We start from the raw sequence: 19,167 nt of genomic DNA, 5'->3' as shown, positions 1-19,167 counted from the left end.
GATGGTGCTCTCGCCCCCCTCAAGCGAAGTCTGAAATGACCCCCCTGCCCATATCCCATTCATGCATTCATTAAGGTATGTTTCGCGTAACGTTAATATGCAAACCTCAATACATTTAAGAGTTACGAATCGCATAAACATCTAGACAAAAACATTTAAATATGCTTAATACTTATTATAAACGCAAGCCCATTCTTTCAATAATGTACTTTTAGTATAATCCTCTTTATTGTCTGGGTCTGGGTCTCGTTTCTCAGATCTCGCCTAACCCGGAAGCAGCTCGTATTATATCTACTCTTAAAAACAATTACAGAATTTTATGTAGATTAATTATGTAAGCATTCGAATGTTAGGTTTCCGATGTGACATTATTTCTTAGCACGATACAATGACGTAACTATTTCACATATAATTTCATTTTTTGGATCAAAAGATCCAATATATTTCAGGCAGAAATTTTCTTGTAGGCCTTATATCTGGAGAACCACATATAGTGTAGCCAAACCAAAACTACCACTTAACTCAATATAATGTACTTATTCCGTAAAAAAATAAGAAATCTCTATTTATGGGCCGTTCAAAAATTTTGTGGGCCCTGAACCAAAACATTCCAACATATTGCATTCAATCAAAGATTTTGTTGTACGCTTCATATCTCGAGAACTAGATATAGTGTAGCCAAACTCAAACTATCACTTAACTCAGTGTGATGTGCTTATTCCGTAAAATATACGGAAACTCAATTTAGAGACCGTTGAAAAATTTTGTGGCTCCTGACCCAACATCTAATTATTGGCCAAGATCGCAATCTTTTGATCCATTTTTTTGGATAATTCCTCAAATTCTTGTTTTATTTTGTAAGAGCACTGTAACTTAGTGGTAGAACGCTTACCTATGGTGTATGGGGTCCCTGGTTTGATCCCCGGCAAAGTAAGTTTGTGGTAGATAAAAGATTGTCCGTGGGTTTTCTCGGGATACTTCAGTTTCCTGCCACATTCTTCCGTCATCATTGACTTACCTTAAGAGACCTCATCACTGCGAAATTAAAATACCGCTAATTTTACAGTAATTATGTAATATCTTCAAATAGATAAAAGATAATCGAAAAGTGGAATTAGACCTCCCTAGACAGTATTATTTTGAATGAGATACCGTTATCACGACTCATTTATCTGCTTTCGATTTCAAGCCATTAAGAAAATCGGCATTTATTTTCGCGTTTCTAAATAACAGCAAACAAAAAGCTACTAGGTGACTAGTGATAACGGTACCTCATGCAAAATAAAATCGTCTAGGAAGGTCTTGATCTACTTTTCGATTATCTTTTATCTATTTGAATATATTACGTAATTATTGTAAAATTAGCGGTATTTTAATTTCGCAGTGATACCGACTCTTAATTATATGTCTCCTTTAGCTTAAAGGACATAAGCGTGGGACGTTAAACTGAGAGAGATTTGTTGCTTTTTTGTCTTCCCGTACTAAGAAGAGTGGTCTCAACTGACCATATAAGAAAATTTAACAAAACACTTTTCGGGCTCAGCGGCTCGACAAGTTTTATACCTTGACATCTCTGATAAGATAACAAGACAAAAAGAAAATGGTAGATTTAGTGAGAAGAAAGAGAATCATATTTCTTAAGATAGGTTTCCACGTTAGAAGAACTTGTAGCTGTCATAAAAAAAAAAAAATCTTGAAATCCTACTATATTTCACCGTGTACACATAGTCTTGAAAGGGTCATAAAACATTTTTTCCATCTTGCAAGGAGTTGAACAGTGTGCAACTTTCTGAGACGTCTTGCTTGCTACCTGCTATCGCCCTCCCGCTGACATAAAGGAAAAATCAGTTTCGCCGCTTCCGAAACAACGGATTCTTTTGGACAGGGAGGGGGAGTGTGCCAAAATACACGTTTTTAATGAGGAGGTTAATTGTCCACTAGACTGCAGTGCTGCATGGATGGTGATACCTTTCTTGCTTACAAGAAGTTGTAAAATCTAAACAGTAGATAGAAAGATCGGGTAGCAAGGTCTTTTTTATGACAGCTACAAGATTCATGTAAAGTGGGAACGTGGCTTTAGAGTCAGACTCGGGGTTTTTCATACAGTGTATGTGAGAAAAATTTCGCAGTCACTTGGTCTAGGATCGAACTAGAGACTCCTCGCACGAGAGGTAAGCTTTGTACCTCTGACCCCTCGTATCCTTCACAATCCGCTAGATATTTATTATGTTGACAAACTTTTGGTAATATATAAGGAACTGTATTTAACGTATATAATAAATAAAAATCAGATAAAAACTTACAAATGAGCTAGAGATTTTCCTTGCTTCCGTTGCCGCATGTATTTGGTTCTTCCTCTTTTAGGAGTTTCTGACATCACCTGCTGGTCCTCTGTCTCCCGTTTCCTGCGAGGTCCATGCATTACATCGTCATAGTCTCTGTCAGATAAGGAACTCCCGTGCTCAGGAATGATGGCGTTGTCCAGCTCATTTCCTTCATCTTCATTTGTGCTTTCTTCCTCTTTGGTTGCTTCAGAATTGTGGTTTGATTCATCGTGATTCACTTCCTCAATCACTATGAGTTCATCGTGGATTGGCTTTGAAGCAGTATGTAATAGACGATGGGTAGTAGCGAGGACTCTTGTAAATAGTACAGCCCAGTACGCAGGATCTAGGAGGTGCAGTAATGGAATGATTGGAGATGCTGCAAGAAAAGACATTACTTTTAAAAATCTAGATCTATATAAATAAGATTTAAATAATAATAAAGGATGTCAGTCAGGTGCGGCTCGATGATACAGTCACAATTAACACAATGAAAAATATTATTTTTAATTATAGATACTCATTCCTGCATGCAAATGCACAAAGATCGACTACAAATTTTAGTTATTTTAATATAGAATCTGAAACTGTGTCCACAAGAGATTTGGCAATATAGTGTAAATTACAATGCTTGATGTTATCTTCTGCTTGTATGCTGTAGGTTGTATCTAACATCCGCCTTCAGTTTACAGAGAACAATCAAGTGCTTCCCTTTAAACGTCTGGCTTTACCTTCAGTGCATTATAATAACACTCCTAATCGTGACCAAATTATCTTCTGTCAGCTTCCTCATGGCTCAGCGGTTAGCGTACGTGCCTTTGGCGTGGGAGACCGGGGTTCGATTCCCAATGAGAGCTCGTGCCGTTCGGATTGCACATTAATCTGTAGGTCCACGTCTCATACAGCCTAAAGGTCTGCACGGGCTCGGGCCGAGTCCGCAGGCTTAAGCCCGACCCGGACCCCAGGGCTCAGGGGTCTATACTATGTCACTTCGGGACCGGGCCGGTCTCAGGCAAAAAAATTTTAAATATACAACCATATTTCTCGGACCTTTTCGGGCCTAACTTTGTAAAGTGTACAGCGATATCTATTGGACCGTTCTTTCTGGAGAACGTTTAAAGCACAACTGCAAAATTAAACCGCTAATTGCTGTAAATAAAAATACAATTTTGCGTTAATTATTAAGTTCCTGTAATTCGGGTTTATTTCGGGCTCATTTGATTATCACACGAACTCAGGCCGGGCTCAAGCCTAAATGCTAAATTTTCGGTCTCGGTTCAGGTCTTACATTATAAATTCACGAGCGGGACCAGGCCCGGGCTAAAATTTCCGGCCAGTGCAGACCTCTAATATAACCTCGCTGCCGAAAGGGACTGTACAGATAAATCAAATGAAATCAAATTATCTTCTGTTTGCAACAAGAAAGGAGTAAGCAGGATGGTGTCTCTAAGCAGGGCTAAATCACAAATACTACTAACCGGGACCGAGCTGGTCCTTTAAGCCAGCTTTTTTGGAGATTAATTACTGTGGTGAGGAACGGCCTATGCTGTGAAGATTTGTCTTGTACGATGGTATTTCCACTTGCCAACTACACGGGATACAAGCTGCAGCCATGGTTTAGATCTCACGCTAATAGAATGTTCCTTCTTCATAATCTCGGAGATGTATTAGATCGCAAAACAAAATCTCAACCGAAACGAAAATTGCAGGGCATATGTTTAACTTATTTGTCTGATATTACAACACACTGAACTGATAACTATTATCCTCGTGCATTGATGGGCGATTTAGCATCACCTCAAGTATTTGGGCACAAAAGTGTTTATTGAATTCCAATGGGGAACGACGCACGTGCTTCAAACTGAAATACTGTACTTCGCCAAGAAATGCGTATTAATTGCAAAAAATGATAATTAAATAAATAAATAAATGAAAGAAAACTTTACGGTTTCAGTTTTACATATGTACAGTACGTTTGTTTTATCTTAGCACGCTTCCCGCCTAAAAGATGGATCTGTCTGGAATACATTCATGCCATGCCGCGGTTAAACTGACAGTTACAATACGCTAGGAAACACAGCAAAACGCCACACCACTCACAAGTCCCTATAACACACTTGTTCGCGTGTGGCAACTAAGCACTTCAACTACCCGCCAAATAGCAATGACCTCATTTCATTGGCTGCCTGACAACTAACGTCACCTACACGACAAAGCTAATAAGACGTCTATTGGATTAAAACATTCACGTGAATAATAGCAGAAAGTACTTTAAAGGAAAACAAAGTGCATTGGCGGGAAGTGTGAAAAGATAAAACACAGGTACTCTAGTATTATTTCCTTTTAAGTGTTTTCTTCTTCTATTAATATATACAAGTGATTGGTGTTAGTATTTTTGCTACTTAGCATCATTTCTTGACGGCAAAGAAGTCCAGTCTAGTCAGAATAAGACAAAGTGATCAAAAAAGTTACGAAGTTTTTGTTTTGTGTAAATGTAGTGCAAAACTATCTTTTTTACTTTGTAAAAAAAATATATATGTTAATGACGAACGTTTCAAATCTTGAATTTCCTTACCGTAGCCCAATATACACTAGTAGATCCTTTGTAAAAGTAGTTACGCCTGTGTTCCAGATTCTACAAATTATATATAAACAAATGAAAGTCACCATGTTTGTGACTTCCCACCTTTTGAACCACAAGACCGATCTCGATCAAATATTCAACATAGATGAGGTTCGGGCTTGGGGCGGTTTTTATCATTTCACTTTGACGTTGCAACTCACTAGGGATGATTCCATACCGGGACCAAGTACCTGGATAAAATCTATATATCGTCTGAAAGCTCTTGCCATGAGAAGTACGAAACCGTTTTCAAATCACGGGCAAACCCGCAACCTGACCCTATGAAGAGGCAGTTTGTAGGTGTTTGTGACCCTATGTATGACATATTCGACAGAATTAAAAATGAAAGTTACGAAGGCATCACGCATAAGCGCCTGAGCGTATTGTGTCTGTTTTTAGTTCGTTGCTAGAAAGTGGCTTGGGCAAGGTTTTGATATCACTTTGCACCCCTGCGTTCCTATTTGTTCAGTGTTGCCAACGAATTGAAAATACAGTGTGGCAAATGATTTCTCTACCATTGAATGTATATCAATGTAACGTGACATAAAGATCATTCATCACTAGAGAGAACGTACAGTAAACGTATTCCTTTCTCAAGGACCCCAGTTTGCCAGTGTTGCCAACCAATTGTGGAAATGAGAACGTATAAAACTTGCTCGTACAATAAGACGCTTATACACCAAGCTTGGCAGAAACGTCGCGCGACACTATAGCAAAAAGAAGTTGATTGTGACCACCTCCCAAGCATTCTAGGTTGTTAGTGTTGCCAACAAAGTGTAATCATCACAATGTTGCAAATGACGTGCTCGCAGTTGATCAACTATATAACAAATGTGACATAAGCAACATTGGATAATAGAAAACTAGCAGGGGTCATAATGTAATTACGTCCGCCAATGCTGTAGACTTCATGTAAAAATATTGAGTGTTCGCATTGGTAGGTAACACTGCTAAACGGGAGTGCTTGTTAAACGGGGACACTCATACTTTGAGTTCCACGGTCCAAAGCTGGTTATGTCACATTTGTTATATATTCGTTCAGTGGTTCGTACGCCATTTGCAACATTGTGATGTTTACACTTGGTTGGCAACACTGACAACCTACAATGGTTAGGAGATGGTCACTTTCGATGTCTTTTTGCTATACTTTCGTGCGATGTTCCTGCCAAGCTTGGCGTCTAAATGTCTTATCGCACGAATTTATTTTACACCTTCTCATTTTTACAATTAGTTGGCAACACTGACAAACTAGGGTCCTTGAGAAAGGAATACGTCCACAGTATATTCTCGCTACTGACGAATGATCTTTATGTCACGTAACATGGATATGCATCCAGTGGTAGAGACACCACCTGCCACATTGTATTTATAATTCGTTGGCAACACTGACCAAATGGGTACGTCTGGGTGCAAAGTGATATTATCAAACCTTTGCCCGAGTCACGTTCTACCAATGAGCTCAAAACGGAAGATGATAAACTCAGGCGCTTACGCGTGATGCATCGGAACATTCATTTTTACCTCTGTCCAATATGCCATATACGGTGTCAAAAACACCAACAAATTGGCCCCTTATAGGGACAGGTTGCGGGTTTGCCCGTGATTTGAAAACGGTTTTGAACTTCTCATGACAAGAGCTTTCAGACGATATATAGGTTCTATTCAGGTACTTTGTCCCGGTATGGAATCATCCCTAGTCAGTGGAGAAGCAGGGCCAGCTATTGAAAAACTGTTCCAAAATGATCGATATTAGTGTCGAATCCATAATTTTCGGGATCACAGAGATAAACAGTGATACTTCCAATGCCGTTTAAATGTAAATTCAGCCCAGTAACTTGGGGGAGGTAGATAAATAAAATTGATCGAAAATCACCAATATTAATTTGAAAGCCATTATTTTTGGGGTCACTGAGTCGAACAGTCAGCCGTTTAAATCCAAATTCAGCCCTTTGTGTTCAAAATGAAACGTATTCTGCTAGTAAATAAATAAACAGCTTTCTACACCTCCGTCCCTGTTATTCCCGGACTGGGCCAACCCGTTTACTCTCGCTGACCTGAGAGCACTTGACGATGTGTTGCGAATTAGCTAGGAATGGCCAATTCCGAAATTTTTACTTTCCTTAATTTGGAAAGTAAAATCGGAAAAACTCAGGATTTTGGAAAAAATAAAAAAATCAGAAAATTCTGGAATTTGAAGAAAACCGGATTTCGGAAAAATTCATAAATTTAACGGAATTCCGGATTTTTCCAAAATCCAAGAAGTGAAATTCCCGATCCCGAAAAATTTGGCCATCCCTAAAGTTAGCCAACACCCTTGAACTTCCCCAGCTGTATAGGTTTTGCTTATTGGTGTGACGTGGCAACAGCCGAGTGTTTTCAAGGACATGAAGTCATCAACAGCCAATGACGAGCGCTCTGTCTTATAGCATACACGATAGTGCTGCGTAATTGGAGGACGGTTCAAACAGCGGCGCGGCTATAGTGTTCCTTGATGTTTTTGTTATTGCCCCTCCTGGCCCCCAGTATTTTTGCTTCCCCCTAAGAAATTGGGTAGAGTATAGGGATGGCCAGAACCGGTTCCTGGTGAAACCGGTTTTCGGGTCTGAACGGAACCGGTTTTTCGGATCCAGGTCTGGTGCCGGTTCTTCGGATTTAGGTCTGGAACCGGTTCCCAAGATCCGGTTCTGGAACCGGATTTTCGGATCTAGATCTAGAACCGGTTCCGGAACCGGTTCTGAAAACCGGATTTTCAAGGACCGGTTCCGCTGGAACCGAAAATTTGTGACCATCCCTACAGTAAACCCGAGGTACTGGCAGGCTGTGAACAGTGTGCTAGATGAAATGGTGGAATCGACAGGCAGGCGCCCAGGCGGCAGCCGCTTGTCTTATTTGGCTAAATAAAGTGGGTAACTCGCAAACTCATTGGCTAAACATGCAAACTGGCCAACTCATTTGGCTAAACACCCACTGGTGGACCAATTTTTTTTTCTGGGGGCACAAGCGGGTCTGGGCGGGGAAGGCACAAGCGCATGGTCCTCTTTGTAGTGTTTTGAAGGTGAACTTTGTGCCTCCTTTACGGGTCTTTGGGGGCTTTCGGATCAAGGTCTGGAACCGGGTTTTCATATCCAGATCTGGAACCGGTTCCTGAGATCCGGTTCTGGAACCGGGTTTTCAGATCCAGATCTGGAATCGGTTCCTTAGAGCCGGTTCTGGAACTGAGTTTTCGGATCCAGGTCTGGAACCGGTTTCCAAGATCCGGTTCTGGAACCGGATTTTCGGATCCAGAACCGGTTCTGAAAACCGGACCTCCGAGAACCGGTTCCTTGCGGAACCGGAACTTTGTAGCCATCCCTAGTAAAGTACAGTCCTGTTTAGATTTATTTTTCTTTATTTTTTCTCCCTCTGCAAGTTCAATAAACTTTACATTTAAAATGAATGAATGTATCCTGTTAATCTTTTCTTATCATGATTGAGTAATCGCAACTTTTCTAGGTCAGCAAAACTCATGACTGAACTCTAGAGATAACACAGCGTTATATTCTACGTAGATGTGATAAGGAATGCCTTTCATTTCATTTCACTATAACTACTGCAGAATCTCATACTGCGATGTTACTAAACTTTGAAGGACTGCTGTGGAGTTAACATCAATAATAAAATAATTAATAATTAAAGGAAACCGACTACAGTGAACATAATTCATCGTCTTTTGTTCTCAACTGAGAAACTAAGAAATAACCGTGCAGTTTGAGACATTACTCTTTTATTAGTGCATTCCATATCATGTAGATCTAAAGGCCTCTTAACTACATAGCTATTTCTTAGTTTTCAGTTCGAAACAAAGGGAGCAGGGACGTAAGCACGAATTTATTTCGGGAGGGGTCTAAAGCGTTTCGGGGGGGTCCAAATACAATTTGAGGCTAAATTATATGAACATTTCTAAAATTACCCACAAAAGTAGACTACATTTACAAAAACAATGGAATTTCGGGGGCATAGGGCCCCCCAGGACCCACCCCTGCGTACGCCCCTGTAAGGGAGATAAACTATTTTGATGCTACGGACAACAATTTATTCAGAGGATATCGTCCAATCGTCCGTATACTGTAGGCACTTCTCAAGTAGTCGTTTAGAACTGAATGGTCAAAGTTTCTGCTCTCCTTCAAAGTAAAATATATGAAGAGGGGAAGGAGCTGGCAGGAAATCTAACATTGAAAGAAATCAGTGGTGACAGAACAAGAAAATGGACACCGTAGTTGATAGCTTTGCAGGTGTACTCCTCGTGAATCCGTCACTAACGCGTACAGTGCCAACACTGGCATACTCAATTCTCCTAACTGCCTTTCTGTGCTCTCTGCTTTTCTCTGATCGTAAAAGTTCTGCTACGTGATTCATTGGTCATGTGAGAATGATTGTTCTAAAGGAGTAGGCCTGATTCCCAACCTGCGAGCGATGCAAACCTAGCCCGCTGACAAAATTAAACTGATATTCTTAATTACAAATATTGCGAATGTCGTAACAAAGAAGTGTTAAATGAAATACTATATAAAGACAAAATAACTATTGATTAAGTACTATGGTTTCATCACGAACAGAGCTGGTAATAATATATATACGCAGTAAAATGGTATGCAGAAGTCTTCATTTGAATAAATATGAATTATTAGAAAATATGTTTGTTAATATTATTGAAATTTGAAAAGTTAATATTCTACTGCATCTGAAATCGCTCAAGGGATCAGACAGAAAAGCAATACAAGAGAAATTAGATACCTGGAGAAGAGCATTGGAGAACAAATAACTTTGAACTAGTAAAACTAAGACGAATATTTACATTGTTCTTTCATGCAGGGGGGATCCAGGGGGCGATCGGGGCGATCGTCCTCCCCCCAGAAGAGGAAACTTTCTTATTTTATATATATATATAGGCTAAATAAAACCTATCCGAAAGTTTGGAGCCTTAAAAGTAGCAGTATGACAACCCAACGCCCCCCTTCCTCCCAGAAGTCGGTCCTGGATCCGCCCCTGCTTTCAGGAATACTAGAATACAACTGGACGAAGAAGATGTGATAATAACGAAGAAATTCAAGTATTTGGAATCAATCTGCATTAAATTGCAGGAAGAGAAAAAGATGGAAACAACAGAATTAACCGTTGTTGGACAAAATGAAAAGAAGCGGTAGGAGTATTGTGTATAGTAGAGTAAAAATATTCCTTAAGGTTGATTTAAAGAGACAAGTTTTGCCGATAGGTGTCACTACAGTCTTCGTATCTACCTCATGTATTTTTTATCTTTCACCAAAATTCATGGTTTCTCTTACAAATTTTAAGATACCCACTTCAAATTTTCAGAGAAGGAACTTCATAACCTATCGAAGACAACAATCCGTGCCGATTTTTTTTTTTTTTTTTTTTTTTTTTTTTTTTAGTATTTTCTTCATTGGTAAAATGTCTTAATTGTTGAAACAGAATATCCAAATCTGCTTCAGCAATTAAGAAAATTCTAAATAAAAAAAATAGCACGATTGCTACCTTCGATAGGTTATGAAGTTCCTTCTCTAGAAATTTGAAGTCTCTAGGTTGAATTTTGTAAGAGAAATCGTGAATTTTCGTGAAAGTCAAGAAATACATGAGGTAGATACGAAGACTGTAGTGACATCTATCGGCGAAACTTGTCCCTTTAAACCAACCTTAAACGTAAAATATACAAAACAGTAGTGGAGTCTGCCATATTATACGGAGCGGAATGTTGGACGACGAAGAAGAGACAGAAACAGGAGTTGAATGTTGCGGAGATTAAGATGTTGCGATGAATGTGTAGAGTGACGCGGATGGACAAAATAAAAAAACGAAATCTCCCGGAGAACAGTAAAAGTGAGATCAGTAGTATAAAAACTGCAAGAACGTACACTCACATTGTATTTGGATATGCAAGAACTTTGGAATGCGTAGCTCACCAAGTGGATGCTGCAGAAGTGAATAGAAAACAAGCCCGAGACCGGCCAAAAAGGAAGTAGGAAGAGTGTGTTAAGGACGATGGATAAGGACAAAATCTCGCGGCCGAAACCTCGCCGCCCAAAATCTCGAGGGCCAAAATCTCGCGTGCCCAAAACCTTGAGGAATGAAACCTTTCCTTAAAATTTACCCAATGAGTTTCTTAATATGTAATTCCATATTACAAATAATAATAATAATAATAATAATAATAATAATAATAATAATAATAATAATAACTATCCCAGGCTCAAACCCCATTTATGTTGGAAATTTGATCGAGATCGGTCGAGGGGTTATGCGTCAATGGGAAATTATAATAGACATCCTAGCCCCAAACCTCATCTATGTTGAAAATTTGATAAGGATCTGGCAGGTGGCTCAAGAGATATGATATCACAAATACAGTCATTTTCATTTATATAGAGAGAGATTTTCAAAGCACGCGTTAGAACTTTTTTCTTGTCATTACTTTATGTTATTACTAAATATATACGCATAGCACAATTAAAGAACATTCTACATGGAAGAAATCGTCGTGACGACATTTTACACTGACTACATTTCTTCCCAGGTGAGATTACTTCTCGTGTAGTTTAGACCAGGCGAGATTCTGTGTCGCGAGATCAGTACCGCGAGGCTTTGGCCAGGCTAGATTTTGGGTATGATGAGATTTTGGGACACGGGATTTTGGCACAGTGAGATTTTGTCCCGCGAGGTTTCAACCCGGCGAGATTTTTGGTCCGCAAGGTTGTCGTCGCGAGGTTTCGTACCCAAAACCGGCACAGTGTAGTGTTGCAGCGGATATGACACAAGATAGAAATAGGTGGAGGATCCGAAAAGGCGACCTCAGCTAACTGAAAAAAAGTTAAAAGAAGAAGAAGACCAACAAGTGATGAGAAGGATTCAGGAAGTATGCAGGTTATGTGAAGGCGCGGCGTGAAAAGTATACAAATTTTACGAAGAAAGGCATGGAGTATACAGAGTTTACGAAGAGATGCTGATCTTATGAGGAGGACGCTAGGTTAACAAGATTCGAGATCTCTGTTCTAGAAAATGACTGATACAAACTAGCTACATGTACTTGCGTTTATTATTCAGAGTCTGTGTTTAACAATTAGTATAAGGACAAAAAACGCCAATGTATTGATAAGTAGTGCTTTTAAAGTTCGAATAATTCATTATTCGAAATGAAAACGAAATGAAATCTTTCAGTTTAACTTCCTGCGATTATGTCCGTTAGACTAAGAGACACAATGATTAAGGTAAGCGAATAATGATGGAAGAATTGCTGGAGTGAGAATGTGGGAGAAAACGGGAGAACCCCGAGAAAACTCACCAGCACGGTGTTTGTCCACCACGGCGCGAGCTGAGATCGAACCAGGGACCGCAAGCACCGGAGGTGAAAACTTTACCACTGAGCCACCACGCCCCAGGACACGATATTGTTCATTACAAATTTACTAATTCATTATTCGAATATTCGGATATTCGAATAACAGCACTAGTGATAGATAACATGTAATTCAATTGAGTAGTTTTATGTAATAAGGGCGTAAGTGAGTTTACGTCCTTTTTGCATCAAACGCATTTGTGGCTTTTGCCATGCTTGTTTAGTCTCCTGGTAACATTTCAATTCAATGTCGGAATAAAATGCTGCATATTACATTGTTTTATGTAAGACAAAAAAAAAAAAAAAAAAAACACTACTTAAATTTTCAATATTGTTTTTCTCCAACTGCATGTTTCAGACTTACGACATTAAACTCCTCAGTTATTAGAGACGTCCGAAGTACGTATGGTACAGAACTGGAAGCCTTATAGAACAGCTTTGTCTGTCTATCAATAAGTTTCAGAGCTAAAAGGCAATACATGTTGAGATCTACTTTGTGGAACAAGTTCAGAATTCCAAGAATATGTTCCATATCATACGTCAATCGTATCTTGAAACTGCGAATGGTAGAAATAAACTATCTGCAGTTTCAAGGTTGACTTGTATAGAGCAAAAATGATAAGAGGTTTCCAGAATCGCTTCAGCGTCCCAAGAATACGTTCGATTTTCTCCTATAACGCTCTATTCAAACTAGAATGCCATAAATTAACCATTTCTGGTTTCAACGTTCATCCCCATAGAAGAAAGGGAATAGAAATCGCAACCAGTTTTTTTTAATCTATTAAGCACCTCAAGAATAGAGACCATCTTAACCCTTCAAAAACCAGAAGTGATAGATAATTGCTTATACTTCCTGTTTCAATATTCTCTACAGAAGAAAAGACGGTAATAGATAGCGGCAAATCTATTTTTTAAAATTGGTTTAGTCTTAAAAAATACACCATTTCCACCTATATCTCTACTACTGGAAATGTATTAGGGCAAAAAAGGTAAGAAATATCGAGAAGAGGTTTTCCTGAATAGATTCAGCATTCAATCGCTTCTGTTAAATCACTATTCAACTCCGGAAGTGGTTCAAATGGGTCATTTCCAGTTTTCTTTACCACCTTAGAAGGAAAACGGTAGCAAATAACAAGAATTACTTTTCTGCAAACGATAGTGATAATAATAATCTTAGTAGTACAAATATAGCTGTTACTGTTGGAATTAGCTACGTTCGTAACATTATTGCCAACTAGTTGCTGCATCGTCCCAATTTCATGTGCTGGTGGCGAATTTCAGAACTAAAGCAAGTGAATGAAAAAGGCAGAAGTCCTAAAAGGCAGAAGTCCTAAACGCCAGAAGTCGTAAAAATCATATCGCGGCAGAAGTCCTAAAATTTAGGACTAGGTTCCTATATTTTTAGGACTTCTGCCGTTTAGGACTTCTGGATGTCACCTGATTCAGTGCCTCAAAGGAACGTATCCTGAACACTCTCAAAAAAAATAAATAAATAAAATAAAATAAAATAAAATAAAATAAAATAAAATAAAAACGGATGTGGTTCAAATTTACTATTACTTCCGACGTGAATACTGATTTCCGTAGAGCAAAAACGGTAAAAAGATATCAAGAACAGCTTTTTTGCAATCGATTAAACATCCCAAGAATAGGTTCCATCTTGTCAGGTGAAGCTCTATCCAAACCGGAAGTGGTTAAACTCGTCCACTTCCGGTGTCAACGTTTATCCCCATAGAATGAAAACTGTAAAAAATAGCGAGAAACTGTTCTTTTACAGAAGATTCAATGTCTCAAAGAACGTACCGAGATTATCCACAACACTATAAAAACAGGAAGTGGTTCAAATTTACTATTACTTCCAGCTTCAATACTAATTTGTGTGGAGCAAATCAAATCGATTCAGCTTATCAAGAATAACTTCTTTTATTTTGTTAAACTTCTGTTCAAATAGCAAGTGGCTCAAATTAATTATTTCCGGTTCCAAAATTTACCACCATAGAACAGAAATGGTTATAGATACCGACAAGCTGCTTTTGCAATCGATACAGCTTCTCAAATATATATTATTCGTGGTTAATGGAAAAACAAGTACAGTGAAACCTCCCTTAACGGACACCTCTATAATACGGACACATTTTTTTGTTCCGGCAAAAATATATGTTCTCTTACGGAACAAAACCCTCCCTTCTACGGACGCGGACAGTTCTTTTCCCCCAAAAGTTTCAATAACCTCTTCATAATGGGCAGAAATTATTCTCGGTTGTGCGATATATTACAGTAGACAGAAAAGTCTTTTCGCCACAAGTGTTTCTATCATGAGTCTAGACCTGACGAACCATTAAACAGAACAGCTTCAAATTGAACTTGAAATTATTCTTTTATCTGCCCTCAATAAACTGCTTTCTGATGGAAATCCTAGAAAACCTTCAATAGGCAATAACACTCATGCAGGGTCAGTCGTAAGGTCAAGAATTCTGTGGGAAAGATCTTCCCTTCCGTAGCAAATTTAGTCCTTTCTCCTCTGGCTCTTGCATCTTTCCCGGCATTTTTTTTTTTTTAACAGGGTGATGACATGTACTTAAGAAAATTACCATACACGCATTATCTTTTGCAGTATACGAATATATTAACACATCCCCCAGCAATAATATTATTTAACAGAAATGAATTTCTCCTTCATTCCTCTCAGTAATTTAAATACGCACTAAATAGAGTATTTTCATATTGAAGTATACGTATTTACGCTCATACATAATCTATTTAATGTTTATTCTTACATACAATTACCATTGTGGGTAATTAAATTTCTGTAACCTCTCTGTAACGGACACCTCTCAGTAACGGACAAAAATTCATGTCCCAGCGGTGTCCGTTATTCAGAGGTTTCACTGTATATACACTCAATCCTCAACATTATACATAAAACTGGAAGTGGTTTAATTTACTAGTACTTCTGGTTTTAGATTGTCATAGAGCAAAAAATGTAAGAGATGTCGAGAAATGGTCTTTTTACAATCGTCTCAGTCTCCCGAGAATAGGTTATATCTCCTCCCTTAAGAATCTATTCAAACCGGAAGTAGTTGAAGTAAACGATTTTTGGTTTCAACATCTATCGCCATAGAACAAAACAGTAAGGGATAACGAGTAATATTTATACATATAGATAGATAGATCAGCGTCCGAGGAACAGGTTCTATCTTTATGCACTACTTCAAGTTTGAGTATTGAATTCGGATAGTTGGAAACCTTAGTTTCACACTGTGAAACGATATTCACCTGTTTAGCTTTCAACAACGTAGAAATGTTAAATAGGAACGGGAAAGAACATGTAACATTTAGAACGTATACTAAAGCTAAGTTCTAAGTGGTCGGTGCAAATAATACTTTATATAGGAAGGTCCAAAAGTGACGAAGGCTTTATAAATGTGAATAACTTTTTCATTTATCATTAGTTTTCATTGATATTTCCCACACTAAAGGCGGGAAATTGTTTACACTTATGTGTGGAATATAATCTCAGGTAGGTCCGCACCATTATGGGCATCACAGATGCGGACCCTATGTAGTACATGATTCATGACAAGTGGCAATACTTGAGACTGAGATTATTGAGCATTCTGCAATGGAGAACATTCCTCAAATGTGGTTACAACAAGATAGGGCCACAGCATACACGGCAACTGACCTCACACCGATTTCTTTGAGGCTGTCTGAGAAGGAAGGGTCACGCAGTGGCTCCGCTGAGATCGGAACGAGACAATTGTGTTTGCATTTGATATGTTATAACTAGATGGATCCCAAAGTTATACGTGCCACCGGACGGAATATCGTGAGTTACAACATATTTTGTAATGTAAGAACTACAAAAAATTACATGGCAGAATAGTTTGAACCGAGTTATTTGCTCGGAGTTGGTTGAGTAAGTGGAAAACTCTGCCAAAACGTATCCCACCATTTTCAACGACAAACATTTTGTGGTAAAAGAAATGTCCCAGGGTTCCCCGCAGGATCCCATACGGGGTCCAACTCAAAATTTTCAAATGGAAAGGGGGGTTAAGTGGCACATCATTTGAAAGCTATTGTAAAAGGAAAGAAAATGCAGCAAGTCTCGACTCTTTACAACAACCCTGTGCAAAACGGAAATGTTGAAAAACAAACGTTCAGAAAAGTGTGTCCTTGAAAATGACGGGATACATATTATCCGAGTTTTCCATTTACCCAACCGTTTCCGAACAAATGATTCAGTTGAAAATATTCTGCCAGCTTTGTAGTTCTTACATTACAAAATATGTTGTAACTCACGATATTCCGCTCGGTAGCACGTATAACTTAGGGATGCATCTAGTTATAACATACCAAATGCAAACACAATTGTCTCATTCGGATCTCAGTGGAGCCACTGCGTGACCCTTCCTTGTGAGGAACAAAGTGTAGGCCTATGTGAACAAATCACAAATAATATAGCAGCTCAAGGACAATATCGTGCAGAAATACGGGCATTCGGAAGAGAAGTGTTGACCCCTGTCATGCCTATATGCTACACAAGGCCTGTATCTGTCAAGCCCATAAAAGCGGACATTTACCTGAGATTATATTCCACATATAATCTAAACAGTTTGTCCTACTTGGTTTTTAAGTCTGTGAAATACCAATGGAAACTAATCATAAATAAAAATAGTAATTCACAACTATAAAACTTTCATGACTTTTGGCCCACCCTGTAAATAATTTTTCAGAATTTATTTCGTCGGTCAGTAGCTTGAATCTTCTTTGTTTGCTGATTACGACCCGGAGATTGGCAACGACTGCAACCGAAACTGGTAGAAATCAAATTATATTCCCGGTTCTATTATTTATTGCCATAATTAAATGAGCTACTCTTTCCATAGTGTTCGTATAATCACTTTATCAATTTATAATTTTTAAACTATGAATCACATAATAGTATTTGACATCTAAGACTTGGGTGAACCACTGTTATTCACGAAATTTCGAGAAATTTGTCGTCTCGTCTCGAAAAACGAGACGAGAACTTTCATGTTTTTTATCCTATCTCCAAATTGAATACGTAAAAAAAAAATGAAATGAAATCTTTGAGTTTTACGTCCCACGTTTATGCCGGCTATGCTAAAGGAGACGGTGAAGATGATAAATGAATGAAATGGTGGAATGAAGAAAGTGGGAGAACTCCGAGAAAACCCTCGCACACGGTATTTGTCCACCACAAAGTTCACTTGGCGGTTCAGGTTTGAACCCGAGACCCCATGCACCAGAGGTGAACGCTCTACCACTTAGCTACCGTGGCCCCCAATTGAATACGTAGTTCTCATCTCCGACACTAGAATCAAAACGAGACTAGAAATTTCTGGCCTCGTGAGCCACACTACACATATCCTGTAACTATTAAAAAGATACCAAAAGTGTTGCAAGATATAAACATATTGCCTGTATCATATGATGTAGATAGATCTTGGCAGTTTGGAGGACATTAAAAAGATCAGGTATTCAAGTGATACTATTATTATAGCTGAAACCGAAGAAAAACTGGAAGAAATGATTGACAACGTAATTAACACTGGGAAACTATTTGGAGTAAAAATCAACATCGAAACTTGTTTTTAAAAAAATGTTACAATATTCCGTGGAAACGCGCCCTTTCCAATCAGAGTAGAACAAAGAGAAATTGAAGAGGTCAATAATTTCAAATATCTTGGAAGTATTTTGACAAGAGACACGTACTGCACCAAATAGATCAGGTAAAGAATAACCATAGCCAAAGAAGAATTCAACAAGAAAAGGTCACTCTTAATTAGCAGCCTTAATATTAGACTAAGGAAGAAATTTATCAAGTGCTATATATGGAGCTTTCGACTTTATGGTTCAGAGACTTGGACGTTACGGAAGTTAGAGAAAAAATATTTAGAGAGCTTCGAAATGTGGTATTGGAGGAAGATGGAGAAGATAAAATGGACAGAGAGAGCAACAAACGAAGATGTTTTAAAACGGATAGGAGAGAAGAAGACACTTCTAGCCACCATTCTTCGTAGAAAGGCCAATTGGATTGGACACATCTTGAGAAGAAATTGTCTTCTTCACACCGCCATAGAAGGAAAGATGGAAGGAAAGCGAGGAATAGGAAGAAGAAGAACACAGCTGATCGATGATTTGAAAGATAGGAGAAAATATTAGAAGTTAAAAGAGGAAGCTGAAGATCGACAAAAGTGGAAGAAACATTTCCAGGCTCAAATCTAAAATAATTATGAAATTTTAAAAATAATAAAAACTCTTTATTCCCAGGAGCCGCCGAAAGACAGAATAGTTAATAATAATAATAATAATAATAATAATAATAATAATAATAATAATAATAATAATAATAATAATAATAATAATAATAATAATAAATAACAGGTAGGCCTTACTCACGCTCATTCAATTTTGGTGTAATATGGCGCATATTTTCTTTGAGGCTTCCCTATCATTCTTAAAGCATACTGTTAAATTAATCAAAAGTGAATTTTCACCTTTCCCTTCGATTTTGAAAAGAAGTTCTACGACAACTCCCTGGGAGACCCGGGTTCGATTCCCGGCGGGAGCTCATGTGGTTCGGATTCCACGTTAATCACTAGATCCACGTCTCATATAGCCTCACTGCTGAAAGGGACGCTAAACTAAAATCAACTCAACTCAACTCAACAACTCCCATAAAAATTATTCGACTTTGATACAATGTTATGTGTATTTTCTTTCAGGGTTTCCAACAATGCGCATCATGAAGGTCAAAATCAGTTAAAAACAGTAGCCTCATTTCAGATTTGGCTTGGGGGGGGGAA

General features: G+C 38.4%; 2 protein-coding genes across 4 annotated transcripts in view; one reads left to right on the top strand and one right to left on the bottom strand.

Annotated features, from left to right (window-relative positions):
• The window catches only part of LOC145683665 (uncharacterized), a 135,669-nt gene that overhangs the window by 61,718 nt on the left and 54,784 nt on the right, over positions 1-19,167 (top strand). The window lies entirely within an intron of this gene.
• LOC145683666 (uncharacterized) overlaps positions 1-19,167 on the bottom strand; it is a 57,009-nt gene that overhangs the window by 32,628 nt on the left and 5,214 nt on the right. Inside the window, exon 2 of the mRNA XM_081755015.1 lies at positions 2,304-2,703. Coding sequence (XP_081611141.1) covers positions 2,304-2,703 — 400 coding nt within the window. The remainder of the gene's footprint in view (positions 1-2,303; positions 2,704-19,167) is intronic.

The sequence above is a fragment of the Thermobia domestica genome, chromosome 4 (assembly GCF_964235325.1).
Source record: "Thermobia domestica chromosome 4, izTheDome1.hap1.1, whole genome shotgun sequence".
In the NCBI taxonomy this organism is placed as follows: Eukaryota; Metazoa; Arthropoda; class Insecta; order Zygentoma; family Lepismatidae; genus Thermobia; species Thermobia domestica.
The sequence above is the reverse complement of the archived record's forward strand: the minus strand, read 5'-3'. Positions and strand labels throughout refer to the sequence as shown.